This window comes from Halichoeres trimaculatus, unplaced genomic scaffold (genome assembly GCF_033239565.1).
Source record: "Halichoeres trimaculatus isolate MK-OKI-2021-1 unplaced genomic scaffold, fHalTri1.1 fHalTri1_scaffold_1, whole genome shotgun sequence".
NCBI lineage: Eukaryota > Metazoa > Chordata > Actinopteri > Labriformes > Labridae > Halichoeres > Halichoeres trimaculatus.
Genome location: NW_027437179.1, coordinates 37,483,232 through 37,499,643, shown reverse-complemented (window position 1 = coordinate 37,499,643; position 16,412 = coordinate 37,483,232). Strand labels below are relative to the sequence as shown.

Genomic DNA, 16,412 nt, shown 5'->3' with positions numbered 1-16,412 from the left:
CCGGTACCGAATGCCAGGTACCGTCCATTGGTACCGTATCGTTTCAAATGTGAAAGGTACCCATCCCTAACGTTTACTGTGTGTTACAAGCCATAGAAAAGAGGTGTGTTTTAAGGAGAGATTTAAAAACTCTTAATCACTCTTAATACTAACAACTGCAGAAGTAGTCATCAAAATAAAGTTGTCATAAAATTCTTGGATGACACTATTGTCCTTATCCTAAGTCTTTTGTACGTTGATGGTTGCCCTTCTGTTTAACCTCAGTGAGGTTGTCTCAGTTCAGGCTTGGCGTGAGGAACATAATCTCATTCATAACACAAACAAAAGTAAAGAGATGTAATTCCACTCACAAAAGTTTAAAAGAGTATTAAGACAAAAAAAAGATAAAAATATATTTTTTGAATATTTTTTAAAAATATGTGTATAAATATATATTTTAACTTTTAATGTTTTTATTTATGAAATGTATCATTATTATTATTATTATTTAATTTATCATTATTTAATTTATTATTATTATTATTATTATTATTATTATTATTATTATTATTATTATTATTTTAAATTAAATATTTATGAAATTTAAAATAAATTTATGTAGTATACTTTGATTATAAATAATTATAAATTGGATTTAACTTTCTTGGCTGACGGGCTTGAAAGTAACAGCTATGTTATATTTTAAAAGGAAGAAGACACTTCTATCATGGAACCTTCAGTCAAACTGGTGACACGAGTATGATGTAGTTCCACACACATCCACATTTGCACACAAAATCTGTAAAAAAAAGTTTTTTGGGAAAGTGGTCATTTTCAGTCAGAAATGTTTGAGGAAAAACAATTATTGTGAAATCCAAATGGGGACGATTAAATTCTGTCCCCTATTGGAAAACTGTCCCCAGTCAGTATTCTGATAAATAATTCCAATTTTGGATAAGTCAAAACACACACACACACACACACACACACACACACACACACACACACACACACACACACACACACACACACAGAGGGAGAGAGAGAGAGAAAAAAAATCAGGGTAAAACAAAGTTAAAGGGGAAAAGTTTAATAAGTGGAAGTGAAAAGGTGTTTCTTCTCTGTTCATGTCTTCTCCCACCGCTCCGTCTGTTTCTTTATGTGAACAGTTATGATCATGTCTTTGTGTGAGCACTCTCTTGTCATCTAAAGTAAATATGAAAATGTTGACAGGTTCTCCCTCTGAGACAGGTAAAAGTTGACATGTTTTATAACTTTAGATTGATTTAAAATCACTTTTATACTCCGCCTGGAGGATTCCTGAGAGCTTTGATTCTGAGATGGGTTGACAATCTGTGTCACTCATTTAAAAAATAAAGCAACCACCTGGCATAGATTTCATATAATAAGTGAGAAGGAACAGGAATAAGAAGTATAGAGCACTCTTGTAAAAGACGCTGAAGGTTTAAATTTGCATGTGCACAAAGTAATCTTCACTTATGTTGGATATAAGTAAACTGATTATTTGATAAATTCAATTCACTCTGATGTTTCCACATAAACAACCACTCATGATGCATTATCTCTTTACTATTTTTATATTAAATTTTGGAATACTCTTCTGCAGATAAGAATTTGAGGGTTGTATACGGCCTACAGGCCAGCAACAATTACTGTCCCAAGCCCAAATTCAGCACTGGTGCTTGATATTTAGACCTATTAACACTATGCCTCAAAGGACAAGGATTCCTAACTGCTTTGACATCAGACCTGGCCAATCAGTTTGTTGGTTGGTCGTTTCAAACTAGACAAAAGACTTCAGGGACTTCTATTGAAAGACAAACACTTACCATTTTGATGTCCTACGTGGGCAGAAGTAGAAACACAACGCATACATCTGACCCAACTATCCTCCATTCATCTCCCTCTTCTTCTTGGGATTTTTTTGCCTTATGGCAAATCAGCTGAAAGTTGCAATAGCGCCACCTACTGTACTGGTGTGTGCTTGTGTATCAAGCAGTTGGTCTTAAATCCTAAATAAGAAGCGTTCTGACAGGAAAAATGAATATCTATGTATATATTATGTTTTTAGCAGTTTTTCCCAAGACATACACTTTATTTTATTGCCTTCCTTTAGTGGACTTTGTGCAGAAGTATGACAAAGTGTTAAAGGCACACTGTGCTTTCAACATATATTAAAGCCAGTTAATATGCAGTGCATTTTCAGCACATTTAAGCTAAAAACAAATGAAATTAAAAACTAAAAGCAATAAACATGGCCCAGACTCTGACAGTATTCATGGCAATGTGTGAATTTTGATTTCCATATGAACAATGATGCAAAAAGAAAATGTTTGCACAATTGCATTATTGGTCCAATTGGATTATTTTCCACTCTACATAGGCTACATGCAAGTTAGAAGCCTAAAACTAAAATATTAATGAAGAGGATCCTTTTGTCAGCACAGTTACTCATCATTCTCAGATCAACCAAAAAACAACCAACCGAATGTTGTGTGAGGGTAGGACTGCAACCACAAGAAAATATTTTGGTTGGTTGGTCCTCTTAACGTTTAGGGAACGTTATGAAACCCAAGAAGGATTTGTAGGGTGTCAGTGTAACCAAGGGGGAACATTCGCTAAAGTAGTGGTCCCCAAACTAAGGCCCGGGGGCCTGATATGGCCCGTCTTCACATTTTGCCCGGCCCCTGAACAATACCTGAGGTGCATAATGTTTTGTTTTTTTTTCAGTCTGGCCATGTGATCAAGACTTACACATGCATAAAACAAAACTTTCTAACCCACCCTTCTGCAGTTTGTGCCCTATCTGAAACCCCTCCCTTGGAAAAAAAAAAAAAAAAAAAATCCTGATATACAACCATACTGGTAGTAAAATGTATTGTGCTGGTAGGTGTTGTATCACTTAGTTCGGTTTCTTAGCCTGCTTGCTTTCTGGTTTTCACAGTGAAGTTGATGAGAGAGAGTTGTAAACAGTGGTGTCTACAAGGAAGTTAATAATTCATGGACTTTTTTTCTGTAAAAAAAAAACAAAAAGGGTTATTTAGTTATTATTTATCTTAAAAAAAAGTGTTATATATTTCATTACTAGTTGCATCTATTTTCTGATTTTTTTCTTGTCAAGATCCCAGAAAGGGTTACTAATATTTGGTTAACATATATTAATATGTGTGGCTTTCTGGGAACCAATGAATATTTACGTTTGGACACTTCTGCGATCGTCACACTTTTTTTTTTTACAAAGTGACCCAGGCCCCCCATCAGAGAAGGGAAAAGCTTTTTGGCCCTGATGGGGAAAAGTTTGGGGACCCCTGCTCTAAAGCCTCTCTCTAAGATCTTGATTTGGTTCTAACTAACCTTAAGACAACCAACAGCTAATGTTCTCTTTACATTCTGTGTTTCTAGGAATAGAATGATTGTGGCTAGCAGAGCCATACCCCTTGTTCACTCTTAATGACAACTGGAGGTCAGTAAAATTTCAGAGTTCCCTTTTCTGTTTTATTTTAAAAGTATAATTCACACATTTTTATTTATTTCATTGGTTGAGCCAAAACTTTTATTTATTTATTTATTTTCTATTTATATTTCTGCACTTTAGCTTGTGTTTTGTCACTGACAAGAGATCTGTAAGATTTTCACACCTTTAATATTTATTTTATGTTTATACTGTGTTTCTTTTTCATTTTATAAAAAGTGCATTCCAAATGTTGACATATTTCAGTGGTAGAGCCAGAGATTTGGTCTTATTCATATTTCTGTGCTTTTATTTTGTGTGACATTCATAGAAGCGAGGATTCATGTTTATTTTTCATATTATTGTTCATACCAGGCCTGTTTTACTGCAGTGCTTTGTTCTTTCATCTGATATTATTTAAGGTAATTAATGATAATAATATTATATGTCTGACCTACAGGAATTAATTGTTTATATGTTGATAGTATCCTTTATTGTGCTGATCAAACTATAGAGTGATTTATTCCCCCCAAAAAAGTATGATAAATGGTAAACTGCAATATTGGTTAAAAATAAAAAAATAAAATAAAAAAATTGCAATTGGATTATTTTCCGAAACCATTCAGCCCAACTAGGCCATGACGACGGCATTAGATTTATGTAGGAAAAAACAAAGATAAATGCACATAGGTAGTCTAACTTTCCACTTTAGTGGCCTATAAGTGAACTCCTGGAGCAGGGGGGAGCCACTGGTCTCTAGAGTTGCGCTTTTCAGTGTTTTCAGCTGAGAAGTTTGTGGGTTTCATTCCGTATTACACCACAAGGTGGTGCTGTGAGCTAATGCATTTGGGGAAAAAAGGGGATGTGTTGGACTACCTCATGTGAATGCTAATATTGAAAAGAAGTAGCTATGATTCTCATTCATCCTGCTTCAAAACACTTCAGGTTTTATGATTATTTAAAGTCTAATTGAAAAACATCATAATATGCTCTGCTCCTCTTTCCAAACACGTAGTCACTAGGGTTATGATTGCTGAGTGTGAGTGGTTGTTTATGTACAGTATAAGCCCTGAGTGGCTCCAATCTCCTGCGACCCCAAGATGATGCTTCTGTCTTTTTTTATCTTTTATTTTTAACTTATTTTCCTCTGACTCTGAAAACTATTTTACTTTTAAATCTATTTAATACCCAAAGATTACCTCATAAAAATACCCAAGTTAAAAACAACCTCCTAACACTGCTGCCACTGCTTTCCTGTCTTTTTCCCAGAGCACCACATTTCTCCTCACCTCTACTGACTTATGCTTTAATAAATCCTAATGAGAACATAGCCTTCTGTCTCCCACACGCCGCACAACGCAAACACTGACACCAGAGTCCAAACACACATTTATCAGAGGTTTTATTCTGACACAGTTTGGCAGAAGCTGAGATGAATCCCGAGTATTCACTCGTCTCCATAGAGATGGTCTTCTCAACCCATGATCTGGCAAAGCAAGGACACATGAGTCATTATGTGATTATAAAAACATCAAACTGAGGCACAAATAGATAAGTTTGTGTGAGGGTGTACTGTATGAATAAAATGACTGAATTCTGCTTCAATCGACTCCTGAGCTGTGACTCAAATTCAAAAACAACCCACGTAGAGAGCTCAGATAATTTCTGACACGTGATTGTGTTTGCTCATACTGACGTTGTTCATCCAGCTGATGTAGGCAGACACGCGGGTGAAGACGGTAGGCTTCCTGTAGGCGTTGCAGCCGGAGGAGGACACAAAGCTGGTCACACCGTGGACGACCCACTGACCGTTCACGCTGCAGTTCAGGGGGCCGCCAGAGTCGCCCTGGGTGAAGGGAAGAGACAGCACAAACAAGCGTTCAGTCAGACAATTGTACTCTCAGCAGAGTTTGGAGAAACTTCAACATTTTCCACTGCACATAACTTTTCCTCATAACACTCTCCAGCACAAGACAGCCTCAAGAGTTTGGACACACAGTGGACTTGAAAAACTTTGACACTTTTTGCAGTTCAAGCAGAGTCTGGATCATTGTAACTGACTTCTGCCCCTGCTGATGCAGCAACTAATCCTGCATGTGTCCCCCAAAATATCTTTCCTGACAGGCCGGGGTCAGACCTCAGCTCAGAGGGGGAGAAGCTGGATTCACTTTGTCATGGTGGAGTGGGACTGAATTCAGAGGAGTTCTATACAGTGTTCCTGCAGTCTGCAAACATTTCCCAGCTTTTTTCATCAAGACCTGACACTGAACTCTGAGAGAGCTGGAGAAACTGGGTTAAGAATGAAGCTGGGGAACAATCTGCTCTGCTAAAGCAAAGATCCTTATTCGAAAATAAAGCTTTTGAAAAGTGTTTCAGTGTTTCATGCTTTACAAATCTGTGAAAGAACAATTCTAAAAATTACATTTTGGGCTGCCAGATTTAGAAAAAACTCAGTTCATTTTTTCTTTTCTATTTTGCTGATGGCACCATTGTGTACTACTGTGCTGCATCTCTTGCGCAAGCTGTTAAACATTTGCAAAGCCCCTTTGTGGTCCTTCAGAATACACTGTGTGAGTTGTAACTTGTTTTAAATGCAGAAAAGACCAAACTTGTGCTTTATACCAGATCTAAAACCAGGCTCATAATGTTTTCTGTGCTGTGTGCTGTTGATGCAAAGCAGATTGAGGTTGTACACTGTAACAAATACCTTGGTTTATTGACTGATGACGTGTTGAATTTTAAATCACATATGCTGTGTCTCGTGACAAGCTGAGGCTAAAGCTGGGATTTTATTTCAGAAACAAGTTGTGTTTTCCTTTTAATATAAAAAAGTGTCTTATTGCTGCAACACTTTAACATGTATTAGATTATGGAGATCTTTTGGTCTACACTGCCTACCATACCTCCTTCAGGTTCATAACAAACCATAAACCTCTGACTCTCCATTGTGAGTTGTACTCTTCAGTTGGATGGCCTGCTTTGGCGACCCAGAGGCTCACACACTGGTTCACTTTTATCTATAAGGCAGCTCTTGGCCTGCTCCCCCACTTTATATGTGTTTTTATCATGCAAAAAAGTACCACACATTCATCTGCGTTCTCTGGACCTCATTATGCTTCCTGTCCCAAATGCTTGGACAGAAATATGGAAAGGAACCAGCTGCAGAACGACTTACAGCTCAAGGAGCTGGTTCCTTAAATGTTCTTAAATCTAAAATGAAAGACATATTAAAAACAAAAAATACTTAATAAATACAGGGATGAAATATACTCTTAACCTTGCACCTAAAATGAGCAAAAAAATAAACAAACAAAAATAAAATAAAAAAGAAAAGAAAAGAAATAAAAGGCAAAATAGTAGCACTTGTAATTTTACGATTAAGGGTTGCCTTGCTTATAGTCATTCTGTACAAAAAATAAATATAGTATAATTAATATAGTTGTTACTGTTATTTTACTTTATTTTTTTGCAAAGCTAAAGGTATGCTGCCCTTATTTTTGGTTGTCTGATCAAGTGTCTATTTAATCATTGTGTGAGTGAAGGGGAAGATACCATAAGACTTTTTCTCCTTTCTGCTCCTTTTCATTCAAGACTTATTTTGTTTTTGTATTGTACCTATATTAGCTATGATTTATGTTATTAAGAATGAAATAAAGACAAACTAAAATAATCTAAAAAAGACGTGGAGGCTGGTTCTATAAGATGTCAGTGTTTTGGCTTGGTTGATTGAACAGCTGTTTCTTAGAATGTGATTTTAATCCATTATCACCTGTTTTACTGACTGTGCTTTGTCTCTTTTGAGCTTCCTGTCTGTAACTTTGTGTTTTTGCTGCTGCCTGTCTTGGCCAGGTCTCCCTTGAAAAAGAGGTTTTTATTCTCCATGGAACCAAACTGGTTAAATAAAGGTTAGATAAACAAAAAATGGTCATAGTACAATGTCAAATGTTGGTGTTGGAAAAGAGTTGGTGAACTGCTCATTCCTGATGTCCTCAAAAGATGTTAAAAACATCCAATAACTCAATTGGACTTATGCCACAACCTGGCAACCCAAAAGCCATTTACATCAGCGACTGTTATGGATTTTTTTTGCTTTGATTGATAACATTTTAAGTACTAATTCATCAGTTTGCAAAAATGAAAAGATCTGTTATGCAGTAAAAGATTGGAGGGGTTGATTCAAGAAATATTGCAATAACTTGATACATAAAATGTTGCCTGTAGTCTTCCTATGTTATATTTGTGGCAAAAACTAATAAATAGTTTTATTTGTTGAAAGGAGACTTCAGGTTTGAAAAAAGTGAGGTGATAATGCTTCTTTTAGAGCTCTAAAATTTCGCATTGATGATATTATCAAAGTGAAGTTGGTAATCTGAGGAGTTGTGTTTGATGTATTTGAATAAAAAAAAACTCAGAAGGTGTAAACAATGTTTTTCTTCACTTACCTGGCATCCAGAGTCGCTGCCACCTCCACCACAGACCATGGAGTCCTTCACGGTGCTGCCCCACCAGCCGTAGCTGGAGCAGGTCTTGTGGTCAACAACGGGCAGGTAGGCCTGCTTCAGCTGGGCAGACAACTGACCGCCAGCTGAGGAACGACAGAGAAAACATCATTAACGACTCTTTTCTCTGCAGGCTGAGTTATTCATCAAGGATTATCTAACTGTGAGGGACTCACTCTGGGTGCGGCCCCAGCCGGTGATGTAGCAGGGGTTGTTGTGGGGCAGGACCTGACCAGAGGGGGGCAGGGCACCGAGCTGCACGTTGGAGTTGAGAGAAGCATCAGAAGACAGACGCAGGAGAGCAATGTCCCATCTGAAGGGGGAAAAAAATACAATTTAGTTGTTTCATTTTCCATTTTTTTTAGGTCTACCTGCAAAAATTCATTTGTTTTTGTTTCAAGAGTGGTTCTTGTTGGCAATCATCATTTTCAGTCTTGGGGTAACGAGTTACTCACTATTTTTTAGAATAGAGAAAAATGATAAACGTTATGGGATAAAGTGCAATTTATTTTTGTTAAACCTCTTGATTTTTTTGCCATGATTCCATGAAAGCTGGTTTGTTCTTAGGATTATGCCCAAATTTGGTTGAGTCACCACACATCTCCTCTTTCATTCTGTTGTTTGTGAATTTTAAAGTGAGGTATATTTCTTTGTGCTGACAGGTATACTGTTTATTCAAGTGAATGGCTGAGTGTTAAATGCTATCTTATTGACATTTATACAATAACCCACTTTGTGGAAAGGCTAAAGAGATGCCCTTCATTCAAAACTGAAAATAAAGTGAGGAAAGGGTAGTGATGTTTTACCTTGTATCTACATGGTAAATTTGGGTAACTAAACTAGTAGTGAAGTTACTTTTCAAATGCAGTAACTAGTAATCCGTTACAATTTACGGAAGTAGCCAGTAACTTGAAACGAATCAACTTTTCATTGGTTAACTACAAGTGATTTCCTGATCCAAGCTGTTATTTCTTTTCAATCTTATTCAATTTTATTTTATTTTATTTTATTTTATTTTTTTATTTTATTTTATTATATTTTATTTTATTTTATTTTATTTTATTTTATTTTATTTTATTTCATTTATTTATTTATTTATTTATTTATTTATCTATCTATTTTTTTATTTATATATTTATAAATATATAAATAAATAAATAAATTGAAATAATAATAATAATAATTAAAACAATAAAAAAGATAAAAAAAATATCTATACATAAATAAATAAATAAATAAATAAATAAATAAATAAAATGAAAATAAAAACATAAAGATAAAGATAAATATAAATTAAATAAAAAAGACAAATGAAAAGAAAAGAACAAGTCGGAAAATAAAATAAAAGGAGGACAAAATGCAAATAAAATATGAGAAAAAATAGATAAATGAATAAAAAAACCAAGAGGATAAAAAAGAAATAAAAGCAAAGAAAAAAATAATTTAGTAAATAAGTGAAAAAGTAGTAACATAACTTCACAGAAATCAGTGGGTTAATAGTAAAACATACACATAAGGTCTCACATGTACTCATGTGTTAACATATCAGATACCCGTACATCATATATACATACAGACGACAAATACCCATAATGTTAAGGTCTACCTGGCCTTTTGGTACATAGATTTGGGATCAGACACCCACTTAATGGTCTCCTTTAAAAAATTTCTCTATACCCAAAACCAGTGGGGACCAAAATTCTTGAAATATATAACCCTGATCGTATTTTTCCAAAGTTAATTGTTCTAGTGGTGAAAAATGTACTACTTAAGCCCTTTTTTTTAACTTTTGTAATATTTAGTGTTTTTTGGGGTGCATTTTCTATTTACAGCAATCGTACTGAGAGATTGCATTTTAAACCAGAGTCAAATTCCTTGTATTCTTGAAAATACTTGGCGAATAAAGGCAGTTCTGATTCTGAAAACATGTCCGCTGTGTGGGACTACTTCTCTTTGGAAAGCAATGATAGTAAAACAGCATCTTGCAAGATTGGTAAAGTGAGTGTTCCTGGAGGAGGAACCAACAGGGCTCACTTTAATACAACAAATATGATTCGTCATTTACACCTGAATCACCCAACAGAGTACGGGACTTATCAGAGAAATGTATCAGTATTGGATTGGTACCGACAAAACATATCATTGAGAAATCTGATTGGACTGGGAGTCAAAAATTCTGCATCGGGACATCCCTGGTAACTACTTATGCAAAGAGATGCAACAAAGATAGTTTTATCTGCAGATTGTTGTCAGTCTAGATATAAATTAGCTGTTCTCTGTCAGTTGGTTTAAACAGCACTGAGTGATTCTTGAATAATTAATGATTCATGATCAATTCAACTGTTCCTCAACACAACAAATTGACAAACCTCAGCGTTCAGGAGGCTGATTACTGCAGTAACTGGCTGCATATTAATTTCCTGGTGTTACATGACTCTGATTGAGTTTAATGGGCTGATTTCCAGAGTTGTCAATCAAAAGACTTTCTCAGCATGAGGCATTTTCTTGTGCAGATTAAAGAAGGCATTAAAAGTTGAATGCATGGCCACAAAAAGCATTTACGTCTATTTTACATTTAAAACAAACAAACACATTCTGCTCTAGTTTCCTCTGATGTATATTTAACCATCTGTGCTGAACTTAAACACAGAAATGTGCCAAAAAATTGAGTTGACCCACAAAGAAGCACTCACCCTCCAGCAACGTTGTTGGAGTTCCAGTTGGGGTGGAGGTAGACGCGGCTCACGCTCATGTACTGCTCTTTGCCCTCGTGGGAGTTGATGTTGTGATCTCCGAGAACAACACGCCAGGTCCTGGAACTGTAAGAAAAACAATCTAATATTTATTTCCATCTCACCTTTTAGCCTCACTGTCAGTTAGCACTCTTTTTCCAGGACAGCTGCTGGAAATCAATATTTGACATGGAAACTGTGATTTTATGTAGGAGTGTGATGGATTCCTAATATTACATCAAATCAGGCTGGATTACAAAAACACTGCACAGCTTTTTATAGCTCAGATCCCTCATTTTTGCATACAAGCTAAAGGGTGTGGGTTATGAAATACAGGTGTTATTTTCAGCTCCATCCTCCTCCTCCTCCTTCCATGTATGGCACACGTTAGCTCTGAGATCATACCGGTCCACGCAGTGAGCAGCAGTCATGACCCATCCTCTCCTGATCAGGGTTCCTCCACAGGTGTGGTAGAAGCTGCTGCCAGATTTGTACTGAAGGGAGATCTGAGGAAATGGGAACAGAGAGCATCACACTTTGAGACATCCACATTATCGCAGCGTGTTTTGGCAGCACGCCTAACGCAAATCTATTCTTATGTGAGGAAATAAGTCACTGAAATTCCCCTGATGAGCTCTGCGGATGTTTGCTCGGAGAAAAATAACAGCTGCAGTCATCTGTTTAACATTTCAGAAACAAAAGAACTCAGTCAAGTGTTGCTTTTTTGGGCATTTTCGACTGTATTTGAGAGTATCTAGCCGTGCTGTTTTATTTACACTTTATTTTCTGGGATAACCTGGTCTACTTTTCTACTGTCACACAGGTTTTTGACTGGTTTGACCCAATTGAGATTTAAATTGTATGTGTACACATACATTTATTTGTACAATTGCTTGGGCATGATTTTTCAACGTTAAAGTCAAATCTAATTTAATTGATTTGTCTGATCTCATTTCTCTGAGAGCCTTCCATTCCTAACGAAATAATCTTGTTGTTTTTACTTACCTCTAGCACGTTATACTGTAATTTGTTTTTGATTTACTTCAAAGTATTGTTTTAATTGTTCTTTTACTATTCTTTAACTGTTCTTTTGGTGAACTTTTTACTGTATCTATTTATTAATTGTGACGTGTGCTGCACCCCTCTTGGCCAGGTCTCCCTTGCAAAATAGATCCAGATCTCAATGGGTTTTTATCTGGTTGAATAAAGGTTAAATAAATAAAAATAAAATTTGATTATTTTATGTTGTTGACATCAACCTGCCGAAGGGACTAAAGATCAACATTAGCCTTTGGCTATAATAATCTTGCATTATTACATGTATATGTTCATTAATATATATTTTCCCTGTTCTAAATGAATAAACTTAAACGTAATCTCACTAAAATTGTAACATGTAAATCTTTGTAGCTTATCTTTTGAAGGACTCAGAAAGTCAAACTCCACGAGCACAAAACTAAATTTAGTTCTAAGCTACTTTTTTATGACATGGACACTGATTTTTTGCCTGTTAGTGATGTAGAAGCACAAAAAAATATTATGAAAAAATAAAAATACAATTCTGTGCTTCATTTAGATGGAACGTGAAAACAATGTGACCAGTAACTAGTTGCATAAGCTTTAAAAGTGATTAGAGCTAGGGATGTGTACCAAATTAGGTACTTTACTGACTGAATTTTGTCTGTAGTACTGAGTACCAATTCACGTAAAATCCAAATGATACCATGTTTAGGTACCTAAATGCATCCTTGTGACTGTGAGGGGGCAGAAGAGTAGGTGATTTTCCATGCTGGACATGGACATGGGTTGCTGGATTGCAATTTTATATTGAGAATAAACATGTTAAATTGTTAAATGTTTGAGATTTTACAATTAAAAAAACACCTCAGTACCGTACAGTAAGCATTAGTACTGTACCATTTCAAATGTTTGGGTTTGCACAATTTCACACTTCACTCATAGAAGTATTGAAAGTGTAACTTTTGCAGCAACAAAACCAAAAGAGAAAGCCCTAAAGTCCCCTCAAAATGTCTTTTTCTAATGTGGTGTAGAAGGTTTTAACTTAACTGCTTGATACAGATAAGTTTCAGGGCCTTGACAGCCAAACAAGTTTATGTGTTACACAGCCTATAAAAAAAGTAGTTTCCACACTTGAGGCAAATATAGCTTGTATACCGTGTTCAAAGTCAAAGACTGAAATCTAAACTTTTAACTCTAAAAAAAGGACCCTCCTGTTGAAAGGTTCAAGTGCAACACCTTAAGGTTATACTATTTTTTATTTCATTCTCATCTTAACACTTCTTTCTTTTCTTTTTCGAATTGTTCAAATTCTACACAAAACTTCTGCCCAGCCATGCCTTCCAGCTCATTTGTTTCTGCCTCCAGTAAACATGGATGTTCTTGTTGAAGAAGCACAGTTCTTGCTTCAGAGAGGAAAAACTTTCTTTTAAAAGTTTAGGAGTGTTAATGCTGCTGGTATTTTTTGTAAGTTGAGCTAAAGTGATGGAGAAGGAAAGAGATAGAGTTGGATAGTGTCAGGGCTTTTGGAACCGGGTGTACAAAATCAACAGTTCTGCTCTGATATGTTGATATTTTGGTGTTAAGGACTAAATTTTCAGAAGTGTTTATTTCCATAATTGTAGGTTAAAGTGGTGTTAGGCTTCATTGTACCCATCTAAAGAAGAACTTGTATCTTCTGAGACCTCAGTGTTGCAGGAATTAAAAGCTAAACCAGAAGAAGATTTGAAGATTAACTTCATCTGCTGAGGTTATTAAAAATGTGAGGTGTATTCAAGACCTCAGACAGAAAAGCCTTACACTGAGGTTTCACAGGGCGCATATTTCTTACCTGCCAGGGCCAGGAGTTAGGTCTGGCCACCTCACCGCCCACAACTCTCTCCTCCACAGTGTCATCCTCCAGGTACCTGGGCTGGGGCTCCAGCTCGGCCAGCACTGTAACACAAGAGCCATAATATACAGTGAGAAGTCTGTGAGGAGCTGTATGTGTGTGTTTGTGTGTGTGTGTGCAGAATGACAGCTGAAAGGAAGAGTGAGTCAGATCTTACCAAGGGCTGCCAGAGAGGTCAACAAAAGAAACCTGAGCATGTTTGCAGTCTCCTGAAACTTTCTGCACTGGACTTGTCTGCACTCTGCTCTTTTATACCCTCAGGCCACCTCAGCGTATAGTGTGTGTGCCACAGAGAGACCTGTTCAATTTCAGGGTTAGTCCACCTGTGTCTGTCCCACAGTTATCAGTGTGTGGTGAGGAATAGCTGACTCAGCGTCAAATTTCTTTTTTTTTCCCCTCCAAAACCTGCTTCAGTTTTTAAAGAAAAGACTGATCCAATTAGTCATTTCCCTTTTACAAAACCTTTACATTAACACTTACAGAGAGCCGTCTGTAGTGTAGATATATATATATTCTTCATGCTCTTCATTTTGCAAGCACACCAAAACCTGTAAGAGCTTTTTTTTTCTTGCTAATTAAGACTTTTAATTTCTTAACTTTATTTCCTTCCACTTGCTACTCAAGAGGCGTTCACATGCTGCATTGCAAAAACTGAAATCCAAGCAGCATTTAACCAACAAGCCCAGAAAAATGTATTATTTTAAGATACTGAAAGATTGCACTCTGGAATTGATGAAAAGGTAAAAAGAAACCAAAAAACCGAGAATTTTTTTTGTGACACTTCTTTGAAAAAAACAACAAAAAAACGAAGTCTTCATTCAAGAAACTTAAACAATAAATTTTTCTAACATTTCAAGCAATTTTTTTCACTTACTTCAAATAATTGAGTCATCATTTTTAATCTTTTTTTATATATAAAAAAATCAATACATTTCTTCAGGACTTGTCAGGTGAATATATATATATATATATATATATATATATATATATATATATATATATATATATATATATAATTTTTTTTTTTTTTTTTTTAGAGCAGGCTTCATGTGAAAGCGTACAGACTTGATGTCACTTTTGTACTTGTAGGAAGAAAAATTCGATGGACTTATATCTTAAGACTCACACAAAGGTTTTTTGTCCTGTTAAGATGTTTTTGAAATGTATTTATCATATTTTATTTATTATTTATATATTTACCTATCTATTTAAATTTATTTTTATTTTACATTTATATTTTTTGAGGGAAATATGTTTTGTATGTAAAGCACATTCTTTCAAATTAATAAAAGTGTCTTTGTAAAACAATTTTTGTAATGTTTTGCCAGGATTTTAGCTCCATGCAACACGGAAAAACAGACTAACCGTCAACACAACGTTAACGGGGGGGGGGGCTCACGCGCTACGGAAAGTCGCAGCACGAAGCTGTAGAGGTGCACGTGCAAGAAAAAATGGACACCTGTCAATCAAGAACAAAATTAGCTGATGCTTGCATAAGCAATATGTAATACTTCCTACCGGAGTTTTCGCGTTTTTTTTTTCATTGTTTGCTCAAATGTGGACAAATGAGAAGCCAAAGTCTGGAAACTCCCTCTTAAAGTCGTCTAAGGACGTCGTGGTCGTGGAAGCAGCCTGCGGATAACTACTCCTTGCGCCACAGGTAGAGACATACATTTCTTCCTACTCCTCAGAGTCAGAGAAATGCCCCTGTTAGGCTTATATCTGCTGCGAAGTCACACTTTAGGCCCACAGGAAAAGCAAAAGTTAAACGACACCACAGGTAGAGAAGCAATACCTCAGAGGTGTTTGAAAGTGAGCAGCAGAAAAGACTAATAAAGAAGAAATAAGTATTGCTTTAGCAGGCAGCCTGGCAGGATGGCTTTTTATTTTTAGTTATAAACAGAGTATCATTAAAGCACTTAAGCCCATCCGAGCTGTTCTAAGGCAACAGCAGCCACTTTAATATGATTCATACCTGAGTTTCAGCTCAGCTGGGGGTGGAGATAAACATACAGTGAGAAGGTGTTATTTCAAGATCACGATATAAAGGTACATTACAGTTTACCTCTTAAAGCCTTTGAAATAAATTATGAAGTCCTGTTGAGGGAGTCTTTTTCTACATACAGGGATATATAGATTCTGGAAAACAGGATGAATAGACCACAAACATAGGAAAGGTAAAGGACAGAACAAGACACTATCTTACTCTATCCATCTGTAGTATTTCCATTCTGATTACAGTGCCACATATGTACAGTTCCCACTGTATAGGCCAGCTTATCATGCATCTAACATACCCTCCATTGGTGCCACCGCGCTTTGATCTTTTTTCCTCTGAATGTCACTAAACCACCAGAGAGGCCAGAGAAAGGGCAACACAAAGCTGCTGTTTGAGAAACACCACTCAGACCTGTTTACTGGCTGTTTCTGATGAATATGAAAGGATGGACTGACCAGAAGACAAGAAGGCTGATAAATGAATGTCAGATTTTACTCAGGACTTCATGTTTTAGACCTGGGGTCGGCAGCCTTTACATTAATAGGAGCCATTTGGCCTCAGCTCACTAGGGTTAAAGTCAATTAGGAGCCAATCTGCTTTAACTTCACAATAAAGTCAATAAAGTGTATAAAATTCTGTATCTACATAGAGTCTAGTAAATAATTATCTCAACAAGAAGTTTTATTTAATTTAAAAAACTGTGCATGAGATGTCTAAGCTTTTGTTTTTACATTTGATAAATTTACAAATATTTCCAAAAAGAAAAAAAAAAGAATTTTCCCCATATTTAAAATTTTGAAAACTTCTAAAATAAAAAAACTAA

General features: G+C 36.0%; 2 protein-coding genes across 2 annotated transcripts in view; both read right to left on the bottom strand.

The window, feature by feature from the left end:
• The window catches only part of lactbl1b (lactamase, beta-like 1b), a 92,131-nt gene extending 90,246 nt beyond the window's left edge, over positions 1–1,885 (bottom strand). The window contains exon 1 of the mRNA XM_074677170.1: positions 1,830–1,885. Coding sequence (XP_074533271.1) covers positions 1,830–1,876 — 47 coding nt within the window. The 5' untranslated portion in view covers positions 1,877–1,885. The remainder of the gene's footprint in view (positions 1–1,829) is intronic.
• Positions 1,886–5,105: 3,220 nt separating this feature from the next.
• Positions 5,106–13,799, bottom strand: LOC141789520 (elastase-1-like). Its single transcript, XM_074668953.1, has 7 exons — positions 13,748–13,799; positions 13,531–13,634; positions 11,088–11,188; positions 10,644–10,769; positions 8,127–8,263; positions 7,894–8,036; positions 5,106–5,297 (listed from the first exon to the last, which is right to left on the bottom strand). Exons 1-7 carry the CDS (start codon positions 13,785–13,787, stop codon positions 5,106–5,108), a joined length of 843 nt encoding a protein of 280 aa, XP_074525054.1. The 5' UTR covers positions 13,788–13,799.
• Between the last annotated feature and the right edge of the window lie 2,613 nt (positions 13,800–16,412).